Here is a 21788-nt window from a genome sequence, read left to right as displayed (position 1 = left end):
GGGCGGTTCTTAACCGCTTATATAAAAAAATTATTAAATTGATTAGCAATTTAATTTGTGATATTACATTATTGGGTTCTTCTTCCAAGCTGTGTTTTAAGTCTGACAAGTATGCGACGCGCTGTTTGTGGAAGCTTATAAATGTTTGTAAATTTATCTAGAAAATTATTATTGAGCACACAGATCTGCTTTCGATTGGTATAGCCATTCTTGTCATTTAAATAAATTATGATAATTTTCAATATTAATATATTAAAATATCAAAGTATAGATGATAAATAAAATAAACATTTTTTTATTATAATGATGTAATAAATGCATCTGCAACTTATAGTAAATATAACTATTTTGCTTACCGTTTATTCGATATTAATATAGAAAATGAGAACCTTTGTCTTTATAAACTGATGTTGGTTCGTTAGATTCCAAGTGTCATTTCAAGAGTAATCTCTAAAATAACACGATTTTTGATTGTTTGGTACACGTTAACTGACGCATTCGAGAACGAAACCAAGCGTATGGTGATAGGATTCAATCACGGGAGAATCAAGATAAGCGTAGACTCTCATAGTTCCAATTCGGTGCGTCCCGAGCGAAACGTGCAAAAAGAAGCACATAATTTATATGTATCGCAACGGCTCATATAAAACACACCGAAAAGTAAAAAGAAATATTCCGTTATTTTTCTTTAATTCTCTCCATAAATCTAATACTTTCTTTTAAGTCGTTAATCGATTTTTAAAACGGCGGGTGAATAAACGGAACTACTTTTCTTTTTTGCTGTATTAATTGTGAAGTATTAATAAAAAACTATGTACATCACTTGATATATGTCCACAGTGCAAGTCTAAATAATACACATTAATTATACTTTGTTTATTGAGTATTGTTATCTACGTAATACAAAAATAAAATTACATTCTCTTAATACCAGAACTAATCTAAAAATCTAAAAAAGTGCAATTTCCAAAATGAGTCTGAATCTCATGATCCCGTGCCGCTTATCTCGAGATGAAAAACTTGTTTATAAGTGAAAGTCATTTAAAATATCAATCGACTTCAAGTTTTCTGAAAGAGCCGCTTATCCCACACATCGTGGTGTCGTTGGATCCCACGCTAGAACAACCGAATCCTTGCTTTAATGCAGAGACCGCGCCTTCCCGCGCCTTCTCCGAATATAGCTCGAGGCAGACAGTCATCTTATCGTTGTTTACTAATGATGGTTTCAAGCTCATCAATTCTTTCCGCCATAAATCTGCGTAGGAAAGAAAGTTTAATTTATTATCTTTCAAATATAATACGATTATTTTCTTCTTTTGCGATGAAACAACATAATGAATAATGGTCGTAGATACTGCAATCAAAGTGAATTACCGATCATCTCCTTCATGGGGATGGTACCGCCGTATTCCTTGGGTAACATGCTCACGTCCATCTTGTGGTTAACAGCGTCCTCGATGCTCGTGTAAAGTTTCACGCGGTTCCTAATCTTCTCGGAGATTAATGACATCCCAAAGTCCAGAGCGAATTTTACTGAAGGATGTGCGTTAATTACATGGACTTCTTTGTGTCTCATTGGCACGGTGCGCTGAAGATAAATAATTATTGTTTTGTTATTTATTATATTATTAGCAAACGGAAATAAATTCAAATAAATTAAAAAGTGTAATTTATTTAAACTAATTTATTTTAATTTATTTTAATTAACTTTAATTTATCCGAATTTACGCTTTAGAATCCTGAAATATATATGCTTTTCATATATGCTCACTATATACAATGACAATGAATATAAATTGCTATGAGTATAAATCTGAATTTCTATTTTACAATCTTACATTATCATTTATGAATAGATTAACAATTTAAATTCAAATTTTATTTGCGGTTATTATAGTAACAAGAAATTAAAAATATGTAACAACCTATTTGTGAGAAGAATAAATAATGTATTTTTATTGTATGTATATTTATATGTATTTATTTAGCATGTATGTATATATTTATATTTCTATAATTTATTAATGCCATAAACAAATTACACTTTAATAATTTATTAGAAATCAATTGTTTATTTTTTTTTCCTAATTCTATTTTTCCCGTCCTTAATAGGGAAGAGATATGAAATACTTGTTTTTATGTCTTACGTTTCAAGAAACATTATGAAATTTCGTTACATAAACGTCCTTGGTCCAGACTCGTAGCTTTACGAGTCGATTATACAGCTGAGCCAAATATGAAAACGCTCTTGCGAAAATTATAATAACTAAATGATTCAAACTAACAAAGTAATACAGCAAAAATAAAAAAAGTAATTATCCAATATATTGTTTGTAGAACATATCACATAACTAAAATTTAATGAAACAAATGTTTGCGAAGATGTGTTACACGAAGAGGTTTTGAAACAGTGAATTAACATTAATTACAGAAAACCACCTGCGTAAAGACCTGTGTTTGTTTCTAAAACGGTTAAATAAATTTCCACAATAATAGCGCTATCTAATTAAAGAGAACTTGCAAATAAAAAGAAAATTGAAAATTAATAAGTTTAGATTAAAGAATGCTATCTGTTGATGTACTTTCAATTTAAATCTTAAAATTTAATTTCATCCATTACAAAATCTTTTACTAATCTTATACAAGAGATTACGCAGCACTTGATATTACCTCGCCATTTTTCACGATGCGCACTGCTTCTTTAGGAGTAAACAACGTCAGATGAGGGAAACTAACGCCGGCACCGTCGGCGAAATGTACGAAGCCACGCACTTGATTCTCCTCGTCTTCCATTAACGCCTCGTAGGTGATAGCGTGAATCTTGCACATGTCCACATTCGTGTATTTGTGAGGATTAAATACGCCTGGGAAATAGCACGCGGTTAGTAAATGAAACAGACGTGACAGAAGAGAAACGCCGAAAATTATACGTGATTTTGAAAGCAGAATTTTGAAATTGTTTAATTATGATCTTTGCGATTCTACTTCAATATGCTTTATATAAAAAAGTTTATATAATAACATTCAAGTTTCATATAAATTAACGAACACGTACCTGGTCTGGCGATTATAACACGACGGCCTTTTGCATCGCGGCCAGGTGCAGCGAAGAGATATCTAAAAGAAGAGATCACAAAGGCAAATTCTAGCGATAATAGGATAATTTCAGAAATACTTACCCCAATGATAGTAAGTCTTCCATATTCGGTTCTGTGATGTCTAAATTATGGAATGCTATCTGATACACCTGACGGAGCAACAGGTATCGTTCAGTGGCCTCCTGGGCCATTGGGACATTGAATTTCTTGCATCGCAAGAATCTTAGTAAAAATCGCGCATCTAATAAAGGATGATGAATTTAGCCAAGTGTCCAATTATGGATACATACCATATGTAATTGCAGGATGGATACTTCTCGTTAAAATTAAAAAAAAAAAAAAATCTCTTAGTCTTATAAAATTGTAAAGTGATTACAACTACTTGAGCAATTGTCATCTAATTATCATCTTAAAAAGTAACCAGAATTTAAATTTACATATTGCTAGTTAAATTACTGTGGTTTTTACAATGTTGTAAATTTTCATAAATTGGCAAGCTATAATTTATCTTTAATATTCACGTCGATTGCCATTTAAAGTAGCCTCACCGAGACGGCAATTCTGAATGCGCGGATTCATCTTGATCCAATCGCGCATCTGCTCCAGAGCCTGATCTCTGGTGTTCTTGTCCTCTCTGAGCTCCTCCTTCGCCATCTTCTGCGTCTCCGACGAAAGAGGACACTCATAATTATCCTCGTCGGTAGCCCATTCGATTGCTCCCATTTTGCTTTTATTCGAAGGATATAAAGCAATTTACTTAAATTTCCAGAAACCTGAAAAGTGACATTTTTCCACATATTTCACAGAAATTAAAAAATCACGATTCTCGAGTTTGACAAAAATGGCATCACTATTTTTTTCTCGTAGATTATTTCAAAGAGATGTTTTGAAAAAAATTAATCGTCAGAAAAATAAAAAAAATATCTATTTAAGGGGAGATATTAAATTGAAAAATTCAAAAAACCCAAATTTTGCATTTTTTTAAAATGTTAAGTATACGTGGGATGTGTTAATCAAATTATATTCAAAACTAATAAAAATTAACAAAGTTACAAAATGTTTAATATTGCAGAATTTTTTCTGTGACACTTTAACTTATATCTTGTGTTACTAAATGTTTTAAAAAATTTTAAATATAAAAGCGCCGTTTTGTTTCTTTTTTTTCTATCATCACTTATTACAATCAATAAGATAGCTGTTTATCGTTTTCTAACGTAAGTAAAAAAAAAATAAGTTCCAGTTTACCTGCCAGAAAATACTCTCTACAAATACTCTTCAAACGCGTTCTTCTTGAAAATATTGTCAAAATCGATTGTCATATGATATCGCAAAAATTTAATCAATTTAGCTCAAATTTTTACAGCATTTTCCTCATTGTAATATTCTTATTGTAATCTTATTCTCGTAAAATTTTTTTTAAATGCCTAGTTTCTTTTTATTAACAATAATCATAAATTTTGACAAATCGCTATTTTAAAAAGATGGATAAATCTAAAAAATATGTAGGTGAAGAACAAGATTTATATTTCTTGTAAACAATTCTCAAAGCATTTTTGCTTGCAGAACATGTCAATCTATAAAAAATAATGATTGCTTAATTTAATAATCATCATAACACTTTATAAAATGTTACAATGATCATTAAGTTAAGCAGCCATTATTTTTTATTAATTGACATAAAAAATTTTTTTTTTATATGATTTGTTGCTTTTTTAAAAAAAAATTTCTAAAAAAAATAACTTTCAAGTTCTCCTTATTATTTTTCCTTTATTAAAGAAATGTGAAATTTTAAATTTGCGAAATATATTTGTTCGTGCAAAAAATATATTTCTCAATGATTCCTCTTTCGAAATGCATCCGACGTGTTCTTAGCAAGAATTTGTTTTCATTTATCAGCATCTTGTAATAATCTTTAATTATGCAACAAGCTCATGTTTTCATTTTCTTCCTAGTCGCCAGACGATACGGTTTGGTGACCGGCTGACACAGTTTCTGTTCAAAGTCGCAATGACCATGTGGTGGAGGTGTTAGGAAGAAATGCGCTCGTTTCTTTCTCTTCTTTGGAAGGGAGCCGACCGACCGGTTACGTCGTCGGTCGATCAGATGAGATCGCTCGGACCTTTCGTCAGTTTATGTTTATGACATAACGATTAGCGTGGTACCTTTCGCGCTCGAAACACGTGCTCGGACCAGAATGCCTGTGTGTGTGTACCGACTCGTTTCGCAATCACTTTCTCCAGTTATGCAATACAAGTCGGTTGTTCGCTCATCTTTGTTAGTTTATTTGAAGCAAACAGCGTCACACGATTCTTGGCAGATGTATTATTATTATCTCGTCACTTTATTATTTCCATAATTGTATCGTTTCAGAAGTTATTACAATGGAGAAAAAATTCTCATAATATCTCTCTTTAAGAATTTGCCACATTTTACATCTCATGATATCTCGTAACATCTCATAATATCTCTCTTTAAGTATTTGTCATAGTTTAAATTTTAAATGAAAATTGCTGAAAAAAATGAAGATTTCTAAATACCTTAAACTTTTTCAGATTTTACAAATTTTTTTCAGAAATTATAAGATGAGAAAATTTAGAAGACACATGTATAAAGAGTTCTAGAAAAGATACAAACTTTCTCAATACTTCTGAAAAGTAAAAAATCTAAAAAAATTTTTCAAAAAGTTATAAAAAAAATTATACAAAAGTTCTCTGAAAAATGCTTTATACAAAAATTCTGTAAAATTATATAAAGATTTCTAAGAAACATTTTCATCAAAGGATGGACAATCCCCGTTTCCTTCGCAATGCAGAGCGAGTTAAGAAAGTCAAGAATAAGAGATAGTTCTAAAAAAATTGGAACGCTGTTTGTTTTATGTAGCAAGAATCATTTCACAACAATTTTAACTATTCACTTTCTCTTTTCTAAATGCGTTCATTATTAAAAGAGATGAATTTCTTATAATCTCTCACTTCGATCATTCTCTTCCACTTCTCCAGCCGTAGACCAAGCGTGGACTTCATAGCGTAGGTAACTAGGATTGTATAACTCTGTTGCAATATGGTCTTTACGTATCGCAAACGGGGGTCTACAAAAATCTTAACATAAAGAATATGTAATATCCGTCATTACGTCACCATTCGCATTCGAAGAATAGAGCCAGAGATAAAAAGCTTCGCCCTGCAAGTGCGTGATTATATCAACAAACTGTACGTCAGGTTCCAAGAGACTCGTTAAAAAAAAAGTAAGCTGTCAAATCATAGAAACACCGTATTTTATATGCTATATCTGTTTCATACCTGTATTCACGTCTTGCGTTGATGAATCGCGACGATGCACGCACAAAGCAGTGCTATACTATGATTATGACGGTGCCGATTAAGGGTATGCCGTTTGCTTCCGCGTAGAAAGTGCTACTTACCGCATTACTCGCGAGCTTACATCTCTTAAGCATCGTTGATTGCGCGCGTAAGAGCTTTTTTTTCATATGAGAATACGTTACGTCGATTACATCACAGCTAGCCTTTCGTTTTCATCTCGGGTTCATGCTAAGAAATTTTTACCACTCGTGATTACGATACGATACGATCATGTAACCGTTATGCTTGCCCTCGTCGTAATCGTGTATTACAACGATTATGTCACGGTGTTTACGATCGGTTAACTCTCTACCGTGATCCTAAAGTAATGGGTGAAATGTCGAAACGAATTCCGTGCCCTTTCCGACACGCGAATTTCCTTCAAATTGGCGATGATTTACGCCAATGACGACTCGCGTTCTACATTTCCGACCTTTAGTAATGTCGGCCTTTGCGATCAAGGACGAGACAAGCTGCTCTGAAGATCGTTACACGATTGAAATTCTCATGGCGTTAATCGATTTGACAAATTATTCCGGTGAACGTGATAAGAATGTTCAATACCCACGTCACAGACAATGATCGTCATGTTGCTACCGTATAATTACGACTTTCAACCGTTTTGTCTGGTGTAATTCGCAATTTAGATGGTTAAGATTAATACTGATATTTTAAATGCACGCACGGAAAGAAAGTAATTGTCGTAGCTAAAAATTGCGAATGATAACTAAATTACGTTGTTATATATGGACAGCTAATATCTTATCTGTGATTTTTAGTTGAAAGAGTTTAGCTACCAGATGCACGAATTTCACTACAGAAAATATTATATTTGCTATATCCAAAATAACTCTGTAGCTAAAAGTTATTCTAGGTAACTATATTAATTAGCTACCAAGCGTATTACCTACGAATCACTGACACATCGGTTAGTTCTGATAACTACTTTTATGTTGCTATACGATGTCGTTCTGATAGACATGCGTGTTTTACTATTTTACTAATGTATTAGGAACAACAGCAAATCGTTTTGCTGTAGTTCATAAATTTATAGTAACTGCGGTTACCCTCAATAAAAAAGAAAAGCACTATTTACGGAACTGGTCGTAAATATAAATTTGTATAATTTAGCATGCATTAATCTTACATTACTCGCGTAAAGTGTATTTTATATTAACATTATATCTCAACATTACATCTCAATTTTCATTGTCTTCTTTAATGATTTGCAATTAAATAAAGGTTGATAATGCATCTTTATACTTTTTAGATAAGGATACGTGCAAAAGGCTTTTTTATAATCAAATTTACCAAATTTGATTATACTTACTAAATGTTAAGAAAAGTAAAATTATTTTTGGTTATATTAACCAAATATTTAATTGGCATTATTTTACTCCATATTTGATTGCTGTTACCAAACTCTTTTTTTAATACGAATAGTTTAGACAAATTTGTAAATGCATATAAATTTATTTAGGAAATTATTACTGAGCACCAAGATCCGTTTTCCACCGATACTAATTTTTCAATTTGAATAAATTTCTAAGATTAGAATGTGTTTTATATCATGCGAGTAATGCAGGAATAAAAATAAAAGCATGAAATCATTAAAGCATTAAATTGATTATTGTGTAAATTATGTACTCTCATCAATTATACATTAAATTTTTTCAATTTGGATTTGATCTTCCCTTGGCCTTTAACACAAAAACGTTATAGCATTAAGTTATAGTTGTTAGTTGTTAAGCTGAAGTATCAAAGTCTGATGAAGCAAATCAAGATAAAAATCTTGCTTATTAATTCAATTCTCAAAACTTAATTTCTAAAAATTTTCTAATTTTTATTCATATTTTTGTAACTAAATGATAATTTAGAAGTATTAAGATGTAGCCATTAACACATTAGTTTTATTTAACATCCACAAGATAAAATAGGCAATTTCCGTAGAAAGGATCAGATTAAGAATAAAATGTGCTACGGATATGTTGAGTAAATTAATTTAAAAAGTCCTACTTTTACGCTTACTTAATCTGCTTCTTGCGGGACTGCGATGTGGCCGAGATCTATCTCTTATGCACTATCCTAGAGGTATCCTGTATGATACTATATGAACGTACTCCGACTGTGGTGCCCCAGGTGCACACTTGGAAGCGACTACCCCACTCTTGTTGGTTGACTGCTCTTTTATAATTTTCAGTTAGTCGCCCTTCCTCCTCAACACTCTTGACTCTTTTCCAATCGCAAGCGAGCGTGTCCTCGCGGAGCGTGTCCAGCAAATCTTTCGGGGTACAAGAAGGCGACCTCGCCTTTGTTTCCTACGCAAGACGCAATTCAATGTAATCCAACTTTCCAGTAAAAGTTCCGTCGAAGGTAAGTTTGCGGACTGCGCCTGTTAGCTGGTCTCCTACCCGCTTTTTATAGATACGCAATTAGCATCGTCGATGCACGCGGATTGTATGAATCTATCGATTTCATAACGACCGTCTGGCTGTATATTCGATCTAGTTCCGCAGATAGTCTAGTCACGTCTCACCAATTTCGACGTCCGACTGAATCGATCAATCCAAGGTGAACCAGATAAAGGAAACATTATGCACTTTGCAAAGTTTATTTTAATAATTATAATAATTACGTGTTTTCGCATATTAACATTATGCACACACGATTTGACACGATGTTGAGTCCAACATATTCTTTTCTGAATTATTACGAATATCTAGTTAAACAGAAGTCTCTATTCTCCCTTAGAAAAATTTGACATCTGGGAAACAGGCTTGGTGCATTATTTATACCTATTCATGAATAATGCTATAAAAGTATTTTTCCTTAAATTTTATTTTGTTTTCTAGTTATGAATTTTTATATGAAAATGTGCATTTCTTTGATTTTGTAGAATATACGTAATTATAATATTTATATATATAATGATAAGAAGAATTGCTTCTTTCTTCATATAAAAGAAAGAATTAACCGAATATATTCTATACATAATTTTAAATCAAATTATAATTCGTATAAAACAACAATTTTTTCCCATTTGTAATTATCATAATTTGATATATAAAATTATAAATAAAATTCTGTCGTCAATTATATCGCAAATTATTGCATAAATAAATCGTGAAAAACTAACAACACAAGAAGATTCATTTTTCAATCAAAGCAGATAGTGCTTAATAATATTTTCATATGAATTATTTAATACATTTTTAATTAAATACAAACAAATTTTTTTAATACAAACTGTGTGTCAATATGATTGTCGGATTTCAAATCGTAATCGTAGACTGAAGTTAGAAATAAAATCTCAAATTATCCTAATCATAAAATTTATTAACGATGATTTAAGCACAAGCATTTAAAAAATCTGTAAAAAATTGAAAAAAATTTATATAGTATATAATTTAATTAACAACAACAAAATACTTTCTAGACATGTCTAGTTACAGATATATGAAAGTCATTAGAGAACTAATTAAAAATAAAGAAAAAATAAAAATGTACAGGTATAAAACGAGCACTGCCGTGCATTAATTCGCTAGGTCATAGTAGCGTCTAACATTGACGTATTGCAAAATAATAAACAAAGCGGAACAAACAATTTAAAAAACAGCTTTAAAAAATTAATAGATCCATTGCTCTCGCGAGAAAGTAAATTTGATAGCAAATAATTAACAAAACGTAATTACGCTTAAAGAGAGTTTAATTGTATTGTTTCTCGTAATAAAAGGATAACCGGGCACTAATCGATGACATTATTGCATAGAAAATATCTTTGAATCGGGGAGAGTTATTATCCTATGTCAACAAAACGAATGTAAAAGAAAACGATGCTCGGTAACCAAGCTGAAAATTGTTGTGTTTGTATTAACGTTTATCTTTGGCGACACCTTAATGGCAAACGGGGCAGTAAAATCACGTGTGTTGGCGTGCGGGATGTCTGTTTCGTCACAATCGTTAAAAAGAACAAGTCGAGTTCCATTACGACAAACAGGAAACGTTCTTCGGGTTCTCCAACCTCGCGGTTTCCGCGAAAGAAAGAGTGTCAAGAATTGTTATATTAAATTAATCGCACGTTTTTGTGAACATATATACATATATGTACACATATACATATGTACATGAACTTTCCCGTTATGGGACATTCAAGAAAGCGGAGTAAAGGGGACGAATTGTAAGTGCCGCGATGTAATACACATAGTGTTTACGTGTTACAGGGCTCAACGTAACTTCTGACTAGTTGCGTCACATCTCATCGACGCACGTAAGAGGTAAATGAGAGATATCTTTTTTTTTACCCAGCAGACGTAACGTCACGTAGCGAAAATTCTAATGCATTGATCGATCCATCTTTAAGTTGCGTCACGAGAAAATCGCATAATAGCTTAATTAAGGGAGAAATGAATGGATTGTAACCAAGATTAAGATTTTGGTTAAATAATATTATATATCAGAAAAGTACTGGCAAATGTGTACAATAATATAGTCAATTCACTTCCGCGTTCGTCGGTCGACCGCACAACTCGCGATGTCTAAGAGAATCATTACTTATATGAGATAGTCGCTAAAATTACAATCAACGTTCTTTTAACACTTTCTCTCATCTCTCTTTACTTAGCTCAAAAATTTATATATGTTAAATCTTATTACATTATATACACTATAATACAATAATTATAATATAATATTATAGAAATATTGTAACGTTATATTATATTATTATATTATAGTATTTATTGCAATATTATAATATGATAATTTATGATATATTATTACATCATTTAATATTAATTTTAGTATTTAAAATATTACATAATATTATTTACTATTACTATTGTATATATACTAGATAAAAATTTTGAATATATAATTATAATATATCAAATATGTCCATGTATAAATGTAAATAATTATATGTATATGAACAAATTTTTACAGGTGTTTATATTATTTTGTAAGTTTTAAGTATAATTATCTTACGTCGATATATAATCAATATTCTAATTTAATTGCTTCTTTTCTGTACATACAAAAAAGTTATATGCTTCTAAAAGATTTTTATCCTGAGATCAAAATATTTAATATAAATTAAAGAAATTGACTGCAATCTAATCTGATCACAATCAGTTTACCACATTTATAACAGAAATATAGATAAAATATTATGAATAACAATTTCACAATTTTTCTTTCAAAATTTGACAATAATTAATATTTCCTCAATTTATTTCTGTTCACTACAACGATGATTATGTAATCGTTGAAATAAATTCTTTTACGTCTTGAAAAACACACCTCTCTTACGTTTACCTAGAAATAATTACTAATGATTTAAAGGGGAGGAAGAAAAACTGAAACACAATTGAACGACTTTTCGATTACATAAGAGCGGTGATAACAACGTAACATTTACGTTTTCAGTTAGGACATAACGTGTTGTTATTTAACGTTAGTTATTCGTTCAAATCGAACATAAACCTAAATGTGATTACAGAAAGAAAGTTTCAAAGTCCGTAATATTATACATCAGAAGTCTTAATACACATGAACTCGCTTAACCGTGCGTAACCGAAAGCCGATTACGCGTTTCCAGACATACAACACATTACACTTGTGAAAATTACCAACTATCTTCGATATCCACCCAATCCGGAAATATATTCATACGAATTTCATCATGCATTCAAATCGGCGGAGCGTGAACGCTATATTTGTGTCCAGATTGTGGATATAAAAAAGGTAATTTTCACGATCATGTGTTGTATGTCTTGAAACGCGTAATCGGCATGTAATTAGAGATATTAAACGAATTCCTCATGAATTAAGATTCTCGATATACTTATAACTTCTACATATGTATATATAAATTAGATTAGCATGCTGATTCTGTAGTGACGTAAGATGATTTAGAGATTAAGAAATAATATATAGCTTGCAGACGTAGCGTGGCAAAAATTCTAACGTAATGGCTGATCCATCTTTAAATTGCGTTATGAGGAACTCCTGTAATAGCTTAATTAAGGGAGATTAAATGGACTGTAACGAAAATTAAGATCGATTTTCGATGATTAATTAATTTCGTATATTAGAAAAGTATTCGCAGATGTTAATGTGTACAAAGCCATTTTCAAAATCAATTCACTTTTATATTTATTGGTCGATCGCACAACTTCTAAATTCGCAACATATAAAAAGGAAGACGACAACAATGTTCATACCCGATTTTGATGAGCCTTTAATGTTATAGTACAGATCAAAATAAATCCGGCCTCTCAATTCAATGACGGGCTTTGTAAAATCATTGCTGTGACTGATCCAGGTTCTCATGTAAAACTATTGCGTGAAAAATTGTTAATATCGTGAGAATAAGTATAGTTATGCAAAATTCAATAACGGCAATATATATTTTTTTTGTTTGTTTCAATAGATTATCTAAAAGCAGCATAGATAAACGAGTAATCGGATTTCTTATCTTTTCCACCTTCGTACTTTGACAATTTCTCATCATTGAATCATCACGTTAACGCTGAATTATTTGTGCCATGTCAGAATTCAATTCAGAATTGATTTGTAAATTCAGAATCAATTATACAATTACAGGGCGTCTACTGAAAATTTGTAAATCTATTCCAGGAAATCATAAAAATTCCAGGATTTTCCAGGAATTTTTATCAAAATTCCAGGTAAGATTAGAGAATTTTTGAATGCAAATTTGAAATAAATTTATTTTATTCCATACGCACTTTTTAACATACTTTAAATATGTAATCACAAAAGACATTTGAGATTTGAATATTAAATTAGAGAAAGTACTGAAAGGAAACAATATCAACTAATGCCATACAATAATCTATCTACAATATGTACATGGATTTAGTTATCAGAAGTACAAAATTCGAAAAATGATAAAACGTAGTACGCTAATTTGGCATAGATAAAGAATATTATATTTATTGAATAATATGTACTGAGAAACAAAAGAATTATAATATTGAGTAATTAATTATACAAGTGGTAATAAAATAAAATTCAACAGTCATAAAATTTTTTCATAAAAATTTAAACATTGAGATATAAAATTTACAAACTACATAAAATATTTAACACAAATTTTTTCCAAGAAAAAAAAATTTAAAACTATATAAACATAATGTATTTAAAACTGTAAAATAACAAATATAATTTATGTATTCAAAGATAAGCTAAATAATATTTATAATTATTTATATATAAGTTATATATAATTTCAGTAAACTAGATTTAAAAAATATAAAAAATTATTTTGTCAAAAACATATAAAATTTAAATTTAAAAGTAAAACTTCAAAAAATTCCAGGACTAATGATCAAATTTCCAGGAAAATCCAGGATTCTAGAGGACACAATCTAAAATCCATGACTTTCTAAGATTTTTTAGGTTTTTCCAAACTGATAGTGGACACTCTGAATTATTACTCTAATTATTATAGCAAATTAAATCAATAGTTAAAAATTATACATACACTTAAAATTATACATACATTCAAAACTTTTAATTAAGTAATTTAAAGTTTGACGTAATTGACGTTATATAAACCTCTATTCTTTCGTATGCTCTGAAGATTTACTTGATATTAATGATAATTAATGATAATGTATAACATGTATACAAAATTGTCAACAAAATATAATAATTTAAGTGTAATGTGCACAAAAGACTGAAATAAATATCAAAAAATGAGGTATTAGTGAAACTGCTGTTACAATGTCTACCTGAAGTAAAAAAAATACTTAGTTATTATTTAATCATCGTATGCTTGGGTTATATCATACAACTTTCGTTAAAATTACAAGAACTGCTCGTTGAACGGATTGTAACGGATTCTTTGGACTCCAGGAAAGGTATTTACTCTGTCCCGATTGACAGTGTTTGATTTTTTGATCAAATTAAAGGCAGAGATATTTATAGTTCAACTTTGCCACTTTTGAATTTCTATAATTTCAAAGAATATGTGAATAGGATAATCTACCTGCAAATTATAAATTCGCAAACTTTGTTTCAGTTTATCTCTCTGTTCGAATTGAAGCATTTGTGGGATCTTCAGAATTTGAGTTTACCTGGCGTTTGTTTACCTGTACCGTTTGAAAGTGACTAGCGGAAAGTAAGAAGTCGAGCTATTAAACATCATTTGATTATCACCATATGTTCAAATGAAACAGATTAAGAGTGGAATGGAGCAATCAATCTCTTCATTCCGACTCGTTTGAAAGACACCTGAAGTGTCAATTGACTGTCGATTTTATGATACAAATTATACTTTAGAGGATTCGATTGATCAATAACAAAGAATTTTACAAATCGACCAATCAAAAATGCTTTTATCATTTGCATTATCTTGACTATACTTATCTATTAATTTGGATGAAGATAAGATATATCTCATTTAGATGATATAACGGCATTTCTAATGTGTACGCTTTTTATTCTTTTCTTATTTTACAATTTTAATGAATGATAAAGACAGAATGACAAACAAATACGCTAACATCTTTATAAACGTATTCTGAATATTATAGTCACAGTTTTTGCGTATTATAGGATTTAATGAAACTTTTGACTTATGTCATATCTCATCGACGTACGTATTAGGTAAATGAGAGATACCTTTTTTTTTATCATGCAGTAATTTCGGGCGATGAAAATTTCTTAATCATGAATATTGATTAATCCGGCTTTAAGTGACTTTATGAAAATTGTATAATGGCTTAATTAAAGGCGATATAAGTAGAATAAATAATAATAAAGATATAATAGTAATAAAGATCAATTTTTAATCAAATAATCTCGTATAAGTAAAACATTCGCAAATATTAATGTGTAGGTACACCATTTATAAAATATTCTTATTTTCGCTTTTGTCGATAGACCGCGCAACTTCTAAGTTCGTAACGTCTCAAAGTCAGTCTAAAAGAATTATAATATTAACTATTATTAATTATATGGAGTAGTCGCTAGAGTTATCATTAACTTCGTACTAATAACTTTTACATTTCTTTTTACTTTATTCGAGAATTGTTTATAGAAATATTAAATCTAATGACACATTAAATACACAAAAATAATTATATTATAGTATTATGATAATATATAATTAAAATAATTATAATATTGCGATAATACAGAGCTATAATGTTTTAATATTATAACGTAATTACACTACTTAATATATTATATGTAATATTTTAATATAATAATATAATTATAGAATTATACTAGCATAATGATCATACATTAAGGTACCTGAACCGAATAAATCTCACCTAACTCTATAAAGATATTGAAATAAACTAAACGTAATCACAAAAACGTAATCTTTAAGGGTCTATTCTGCTGTTAAACATCATAATTATTTTTAATTTTGTCTATAATTAATTTTTTTATTTGAGGAAATTCTTGGCTCTTTGAGTGCAATTTTAAGCTTCTGAAAAATTAGCGTCAATGAAAATCATTATCCTCTGTTGCAAGCCACATACATAATAAACAAATGACAGTAGCCATAACAATAAACGTATAACGTACCTTATTTAATAATACCTCGGGAAAAAATGGTCCTCATAAATATGCATGATCATACATGAACGGTCCACATGCAATTAGACATTATCATGTATAGATTTTGTCTCTGAATGATCACATTTGTTCATGCATGATTATACATGATTGCATATAATCGTGTATAATTGTATACCCGATAAGAACAGGTACGTGGAATCCACGTTCTTTTTACGTGAAATATCCAAGTGAAATCTACGTGAGCAAAACAATATTTATTCAACATTTTAAAAAACATTTTTTGCAATAAAAAAATTTCTTTCTAATGATTTATCCACTTCATTTTTGTTGCAATGAATAAACATGTTATTACCGAAATTATATTAATTTCTCAGTCCGTTTTTATCTACTTCCTAGACACCTACTCCCTACACTTACCTACTCCCTGACACATTTTTTAAGCACATATTTCAGATATAAAGCACCTTTTTAAATGGTAAATTTAAAAATGGGCTTGATTTAGTACTGGGCCTTCTGCGGTTCAGATACCTTATAATTTACAACAAATACATAAAATATAAAATATTATTGTAATTATCATATTATATAATATTACTTAATATTATCATAAATATCCGTATTATTTCTTAATCGTTAATATTTAAATCTTTAAATTTTATATTGCTAAAGAATCAGTGTTCTAATCCAATTCTTTCTTTGTACATATATAAAAGTATAAAACAACTCTATTTTAATCTAAATCTACGTATAATTATTACAAATTGAGCGATAAATAGAGATTGAGCAACGTTGTTTCAAAAAATGCAAATGTGTATACGACAAGAGGTATTTTATATTAAATATCTAATAAAAAGGTAGAAATCTTTTAGAAGTACATAAAACGCCTATATTCTAAAAAATTTTTTTGAATTTCTACCCTAACATCAGAATATTTAATATAAATTAAAGGCACTGAAATTACAATCTATCCTGACACTAAATCACTTCATCATATTTGTTATAATTACAACATTAATAAAATATTATTATTATAATTATGTAAATAGAGTACCAAATTTTGAAAGAAAAACCATTAAGATTTTATATATCATATTTTATAAACACCATAAATAAAATCTTGATAGTTTTTCTTACAAAATTGGGCACTTATTTTTTTCTCAACTTATTTAACTAAAATAATACTCATGTATATGAAAAAAAAAACCTCTTTTTATGTCTTAAAATAGCAACTTATTTATGCTTATCTAGAAATAATTACAATATTAATATTTTATTAATATTGTGACTGTTATAAATATAATGAATCGAATATCAGAATGGATTGTACGTGTTTATGTAGGTAGGTTCAATAACGATACATTATGCCCAAACTGTAAACGTTATGTTGTTACCACCGATCGCTCTTGTACAAACAAAAAATTGCTTGATTGTATTTCGTTTTTTTCCTCCTCTTTAGCTATAAGTAATTATTTTTAGATAAACATAAGTTGTTTCCTGAGATAAACAAAGAATTTAAGAATCAGGTCGCAACTTCAAGCTTAGACACGCCACTACACAAATTTTTAATTCGTATCTTTAAGTGTAAAGGACTGATAGCCCTACCTGCTTAAGTCTTCTCGACTTTAATTACGCATCTGAATCTATTAGCCATAAGGTCCAGAGCTAGACGCTTTTGAAATCGGTACTACGACTCAGAATATGAATTGGAAATCCATTGGTTAAAAGAAAGAGAGAATTTTTTCGATCACGTAATCATCATTTCAGCGAAATAAATTGAAAAAAAAAATCAAGTGCCAAGTCTTGAAAGAAAAACCATTTTATTTATAATATTTTATAGCTATTTGTAACAATGTAACATTTACAGTTCGAGAATATATCGTTATTTAAGTTACATAATCACGACTGATTACTCGCTCACAAATTTAACATAAGTTAAATATAAGACAAATAATTACAGTACCGACGACAGTTTAATTAATCAAAGCAGAAACGCGTTTCGAAAAATATTTCTTTTTTTAAATGTTCAAGAATATATATATCCGCTTAGAAACTATCGATAATTAAGAATATCACAATAAATTGTAATAAAAATAAAATGAAATACGCGGTGAAAAGATGTCTTTTTATCTTTGTATACGAAGAATTACACATAATTGTACATAATGTATACAATTATACACGATTCCTCATATAAAAAAGACAAAAAGACTGATAAACTTATTATATTCTCTACAACTAAAATAACAAACACTTTTGACTGTATAGTATCTATTCTCCGTGTATTTCATTTTATCCCATATATTTATTACATATTACTGAACTTACACGTGTAGTTGGTTATGGAAGATACTGTCTAGCAATCATCTGAACCTTGCTATAGGCACCTTTACAACCGGCATTACTTTCCTGCAAGCTCCACTTAACATAATTGAATTTATCTTCTGAGAGCGTTACATCGCTCGTTTTCATTGCATCTATAATACATTCTTCCAAGATATTCTCGCTCAAAAAATCGTAGGGAATAATTTTGGCATCGATATCTTCGTTGAAAAAAGCAGTCTCTATCATGTTCTGACTTCGATATATATTCGCTGTTCTTGTCAAATCATTGTCCATCTGCTCAATGTTGATAACAACCAATATAGTCACAAGCTGATTTTTATACGTATCTTTACGTTCTTTTAGATAGTTCACGACATCTATCACATCGCGTTCTTTCAGATTCTCGAAAATTATTAGACTCGGATGTAAGAAAGAAAAGTTGATTTCGATCATAGGTTTGATTGGAGGATAATACTGGCGAATAGCATATTTCCTCGGAAAGTTCTTCTTTATGATGTCTACAGTGTACGATTTGCCAACACCCGTGCCGCCGATAAGGACTATCACCCTTGAGGAAGGTGTGTCAAGAAGAAGACGTTCACTCAAAGTTTGTATGGCATGATTCTGGCCATAAATTCGTTTCTTCAATTCGATGACAGCGCACGCAAATTCACAGCTGTGTCTGCGATCTTGGTTCTCAAATAAATATACAGCAATAGAAATTGTCAATAGCAATAGTAAAAACATCCAACATGAGAAACGACTATAACACCATTTCTTTTTTCCTTGTAACAGATTTTTCTGAGATGGATTAGGCTGAGGAATAATCGGATTCCACCTACACTCCTCTCTCGTTTTATGACGATTTCTCGGTTGAGCAGGTGTTAGACTACCTTCGTTAAATTTCAAGTTATGCTTCTCTTCAAATTTTAGTCTTGCGCGAATGTTGTCTGGTATTTGCAATGTTGGTAAGGGCGCAATTTCTAAACAATTTTCCTTTGCAAAGATCTCATCAGCAAATATTGCAGCAGAAGATTGATTCGCAGAATCCTCTTTAACTTTCATATTTCCTAGTTGATCTACAAGAGACGTGTCCAGATCAGACTGTAACCTTTCTGTTGAAATTTGACACGCTGAGAATTTGGCATGTAAAACTGCAGCCAAAGATGTTGATTGACTTTCGGATTTCTCTTGGATTTCCATACTTCTTTGTTGATTCTTATGTATTACGTACTTTAAAAGTCTTCACTCGTAGTTTGAGTGTACTTGAAAGATTTGTTAGGCAAGATTAAGTATCAGTTGACTCACAGATTTCTTTTTAACTCCCTTACGTTCCAGTTAACCTTTTATTTTCTCTTCTAAAGAAGTGCTAGATTCGATCACAGAAGTAGACGTCGATAGCAGATTCTTCTTCAAATCTCACAAATGTAGTTTTCAATCATTTTTTGTAGCAATAGCTACTGTCAAATACTAATTAGATCATTCTTCATCATCTGTGATACATTTATACTCTATTTTGGATCGCTTGCAATAGTTGCCAATATTTGCCCTTCTAAGCCAGATCTTTCACTGTAAGTAATATTTTATTCATTACATTTTTCAGATAAGGTTGTTAAGAGCAAGATAGTTAAGTGTAACATGTAAAATTGTTAAGTGTCACAAAAGATAGAGATACGTATATACAAAAAGTTAAGCTTTAACGAGACTATTATTATAATGCCTACCTAGAATTAAAAAAAGTATTAGTTTTTAAGTTGATTATTCAATTCAGCGTTATCATATGACTTTTTAGGCACAGTAGTCTAATTCTATCAAAGAAGATGGATATATCTTTTGCTATATGTCTTTGTTAGGATTAGACTATTGGAAATAAAAGTAAATTCCACGTTCCCTGAGGTAGGCATAAGCTCTGTACCATTAGAAAGTTTGCTCTTTAATCGAGTTAACAAAGATGTTAAGTATAGCACATTCACTTTTGATACAGTTGTTGAAAGTGGCAAAGTTATACTTAATATCTCTGTTATAATTTCGAAGAGCATGTGAATAGGATAACCTACAATAGTACATGTTTACACTTCGTCCCTAGACTTTATCCGGCGAATCGGATCATTCGTGGGACCTTTAGATTTAAAGCTGACGTTACTTAACATTCATTTACCTTATCGTTCATAGATGACTACTGCAAATTCGAACAAGGCGTGAAAATATCAAACATCATTCGGTTATCACAGCATATAATCGAAACGGAATGAGTGGTGCGACCAACAGATTCTTCAATTCAGCGAGTTTGAAAGGCAATTGAAGTATCATTGTCAGTTGTGTCGGCAATTGTCACTTACAAAAACTCTAACTCTTAGATCAAGCATCCTAGACTACTCTGATCTATCAGATACTCCCGTTTAAATCTCAAGCTACACTATCTACACTTCTCGTTTCTTTCCACAGGACTGTATCATAAATTTCAAGATTCCGTTCTATATGGTCAATTTAGAGGGCTGTATAAGAAAATTTGAGGATTTGTTAGTGCAAAGATAAAGATGAAGCTTTATCTGTGTTCATAAATTTCATATTAAAAAAATTTGTACGGCTTTAAAAATATAAAAACAATGCAATTAATAGTTTAATAAATAAAAGGCTTTTCTACCCAACTATTGCTTATTTTTAAGGAATCAAAATTACAATCTTTAGCTATTATATTTCTTTTAATTATCAAGTTTGATTAAATTTAAATATTATTACTTTTATTAAATATAAATAAAATATAATTGAATATCGTTTACATGTATAAATTAAATTGAATAAAAATTAATTTAAAAACAATAAAAAATTGATAAATTTAAGTGAAACGTCAGGGCTCCTGAGCACTGGAAATTCTAATGCGATGCTTTGTACGTGTATTTTTCCTCTCTTATTTGCATGGCTTTACTATTTACATGTTGTTTATTCGACAAACGAAGATAAATTCAAAGAAATTAAAAATTTATTTTAATTTATCCGAGTTGGCGCTTCAGCGTTCCGAAGTATTTTTGGATTCAAATAGACTCAAATAAATTGAAATACGAAATGAGCTATACATATATTTATCATTTTGAATTCATGTTCCCATCATATTACTTTTGGATTCAAATGAATCGAAATTTGAAATAATCGAGCTATTCATTATTTTGAAATCGAATAAATTCATATCTTCATTATATTATTGTTGAATTCAAATAAATTGAAATACGAAATGAGTTATTCATTATGTTCAGATATATTTTTGTATTAAAACAAATTCGAAAAACGAAATTAAATTTAAATGAATAAATATTTGTACTTAAGATCTAGCTTCGTTTATATTGTGAATTCAATTGAATTAAAAATTGCATTTTATTTTAATTAATTTTAATTAATTTTAACTTATCCGAGTTTTCACTTAATTTAGAGTCCTGGAGTATTTTTGAATTTAAATGGA

General features: G+C 30.0%; 2 protein-coding genes across 5 annotated transcripts; both read right to left on the bottom strand.

The window, feature by feature from the left end:
• Positions 1-865: 865 nt before the first annotated feature.
• On the bottom strand, positions 866-8642 carry LOC105196075 (alpha-tocopherol transfer protein-like). Of its 2 annotated transcripts, none has more exons than XM_011161805.2 (7): positions 8486-8642; positions 3647-3871; positions 3180-3339; positions 3056-3117; positions 2671-2864; positions 1375-1588; positions 866-1255 (listed from the first exon to the last, which is right to left on the bottom strand). In XM_011161805.2, the coding sequence occupies exons 2-7, from the start codon at positions 3819-3821 to the stop codon at positions 1050-1052; spliced, it is 1011 nt and encodes a 336-aa protein (XP_011160107.1). In that variant the 5' UTR covers positions 3822-3871; positions 8486-8642; the 3' UTR covers positions 866-1049. The 2 variants fall into 2 exon arrangements, with proteins under 2 accessions (XP_011160107.1, XP_011160108.1); XM_011161806.3 differs by having other exon boundaries at positions 8474-8597.
• Positions 8643-8644: 2 nt separating this feature from the next.
• Positions 8645-20895, bottom strand: LOC105196077. Of its 3 annotated transcripts, none has more exons than XM_011161808.3 (3): positions 20493-20895; positions 18338-19903; positions 8645-8775 (listed from the first exon to the last, which is right to left on the bottom strand). In XM_011161808.3, exon 2 carries the CDS (start codon positions 19535-19537, stop codon positions 18350-18352), a length of 1188 nt encoding a protein of 395 aa, XP_011160110.2. In that variant the 5' UTR covers positions 19538-19903; positions 20493-20895; the 3' UTR covers positions 8645-8775; positions 18338-18349. The 3 variants fall into 3 exon arrangements, with proteins under 3 accessions (XP_011160110.2, XP_025987791.2, XP_011160109.2); XM_026132006.2 differs by lacking the exon at positions 8645-8775 and adding an exon at positions 15248-15403; XM_011161807.3 differs by lacking the exon at positions 8645-8775 and having other exon boundaries at positions 18271-19903; positions 20493-20893.
• Between the last annotated feature and the right edge of the window lie 893 nt (positions 20896-21788).

This window comes from Solenopsis invicta, chromosome 16 (assembly GCF_016802725.1).
Source record: "Solenopsis invicta isolate M01_SB chromosome 16, UNIL_Sinv_3.0, whole genome shotgun sequence".
In the NCBI taxonomy this organism is placed as follows: domain Eukaryota; kingdom Metazoa; phylum Arthropoda; class Insecta; order Hymenoptera; family Formicidae; genus Solenopsis; species Solenopsis invicta.
This window is presented reverse-complemented; position numbering and strand designations above follow the sequence as displayed.

Coding starts and splice junctions, on each gene's coding strand:
- LOC105196077 (XM_011161808.3), bottom strand. CDS start 19,537: ATGGAAATCCAAGAGAAATCCGAAAGTCAATCAACATCTTTGGCTGCA.
- LOC105196075 (XM_011161805.2), bottom strand. CDS start 3,821: ATGGGAGCAATCGAATGGGCTACCGACGAGGATAATTATGAGTGTCCT. Junction 3,118..3,179: donor GAAGACTTACTATCATTGGG/GTAAGTATTTCT, acceptor CTCTTCTTTTAG/ATATCTCTTCGCTGCACCTG. Junction 2,865..3,055: donor TGTTATAATCGCCAGACCAG/GTACGTGTTCGT, acceptor GCTATTTCCCAG/GCGTATTTAATCCTCACAAA.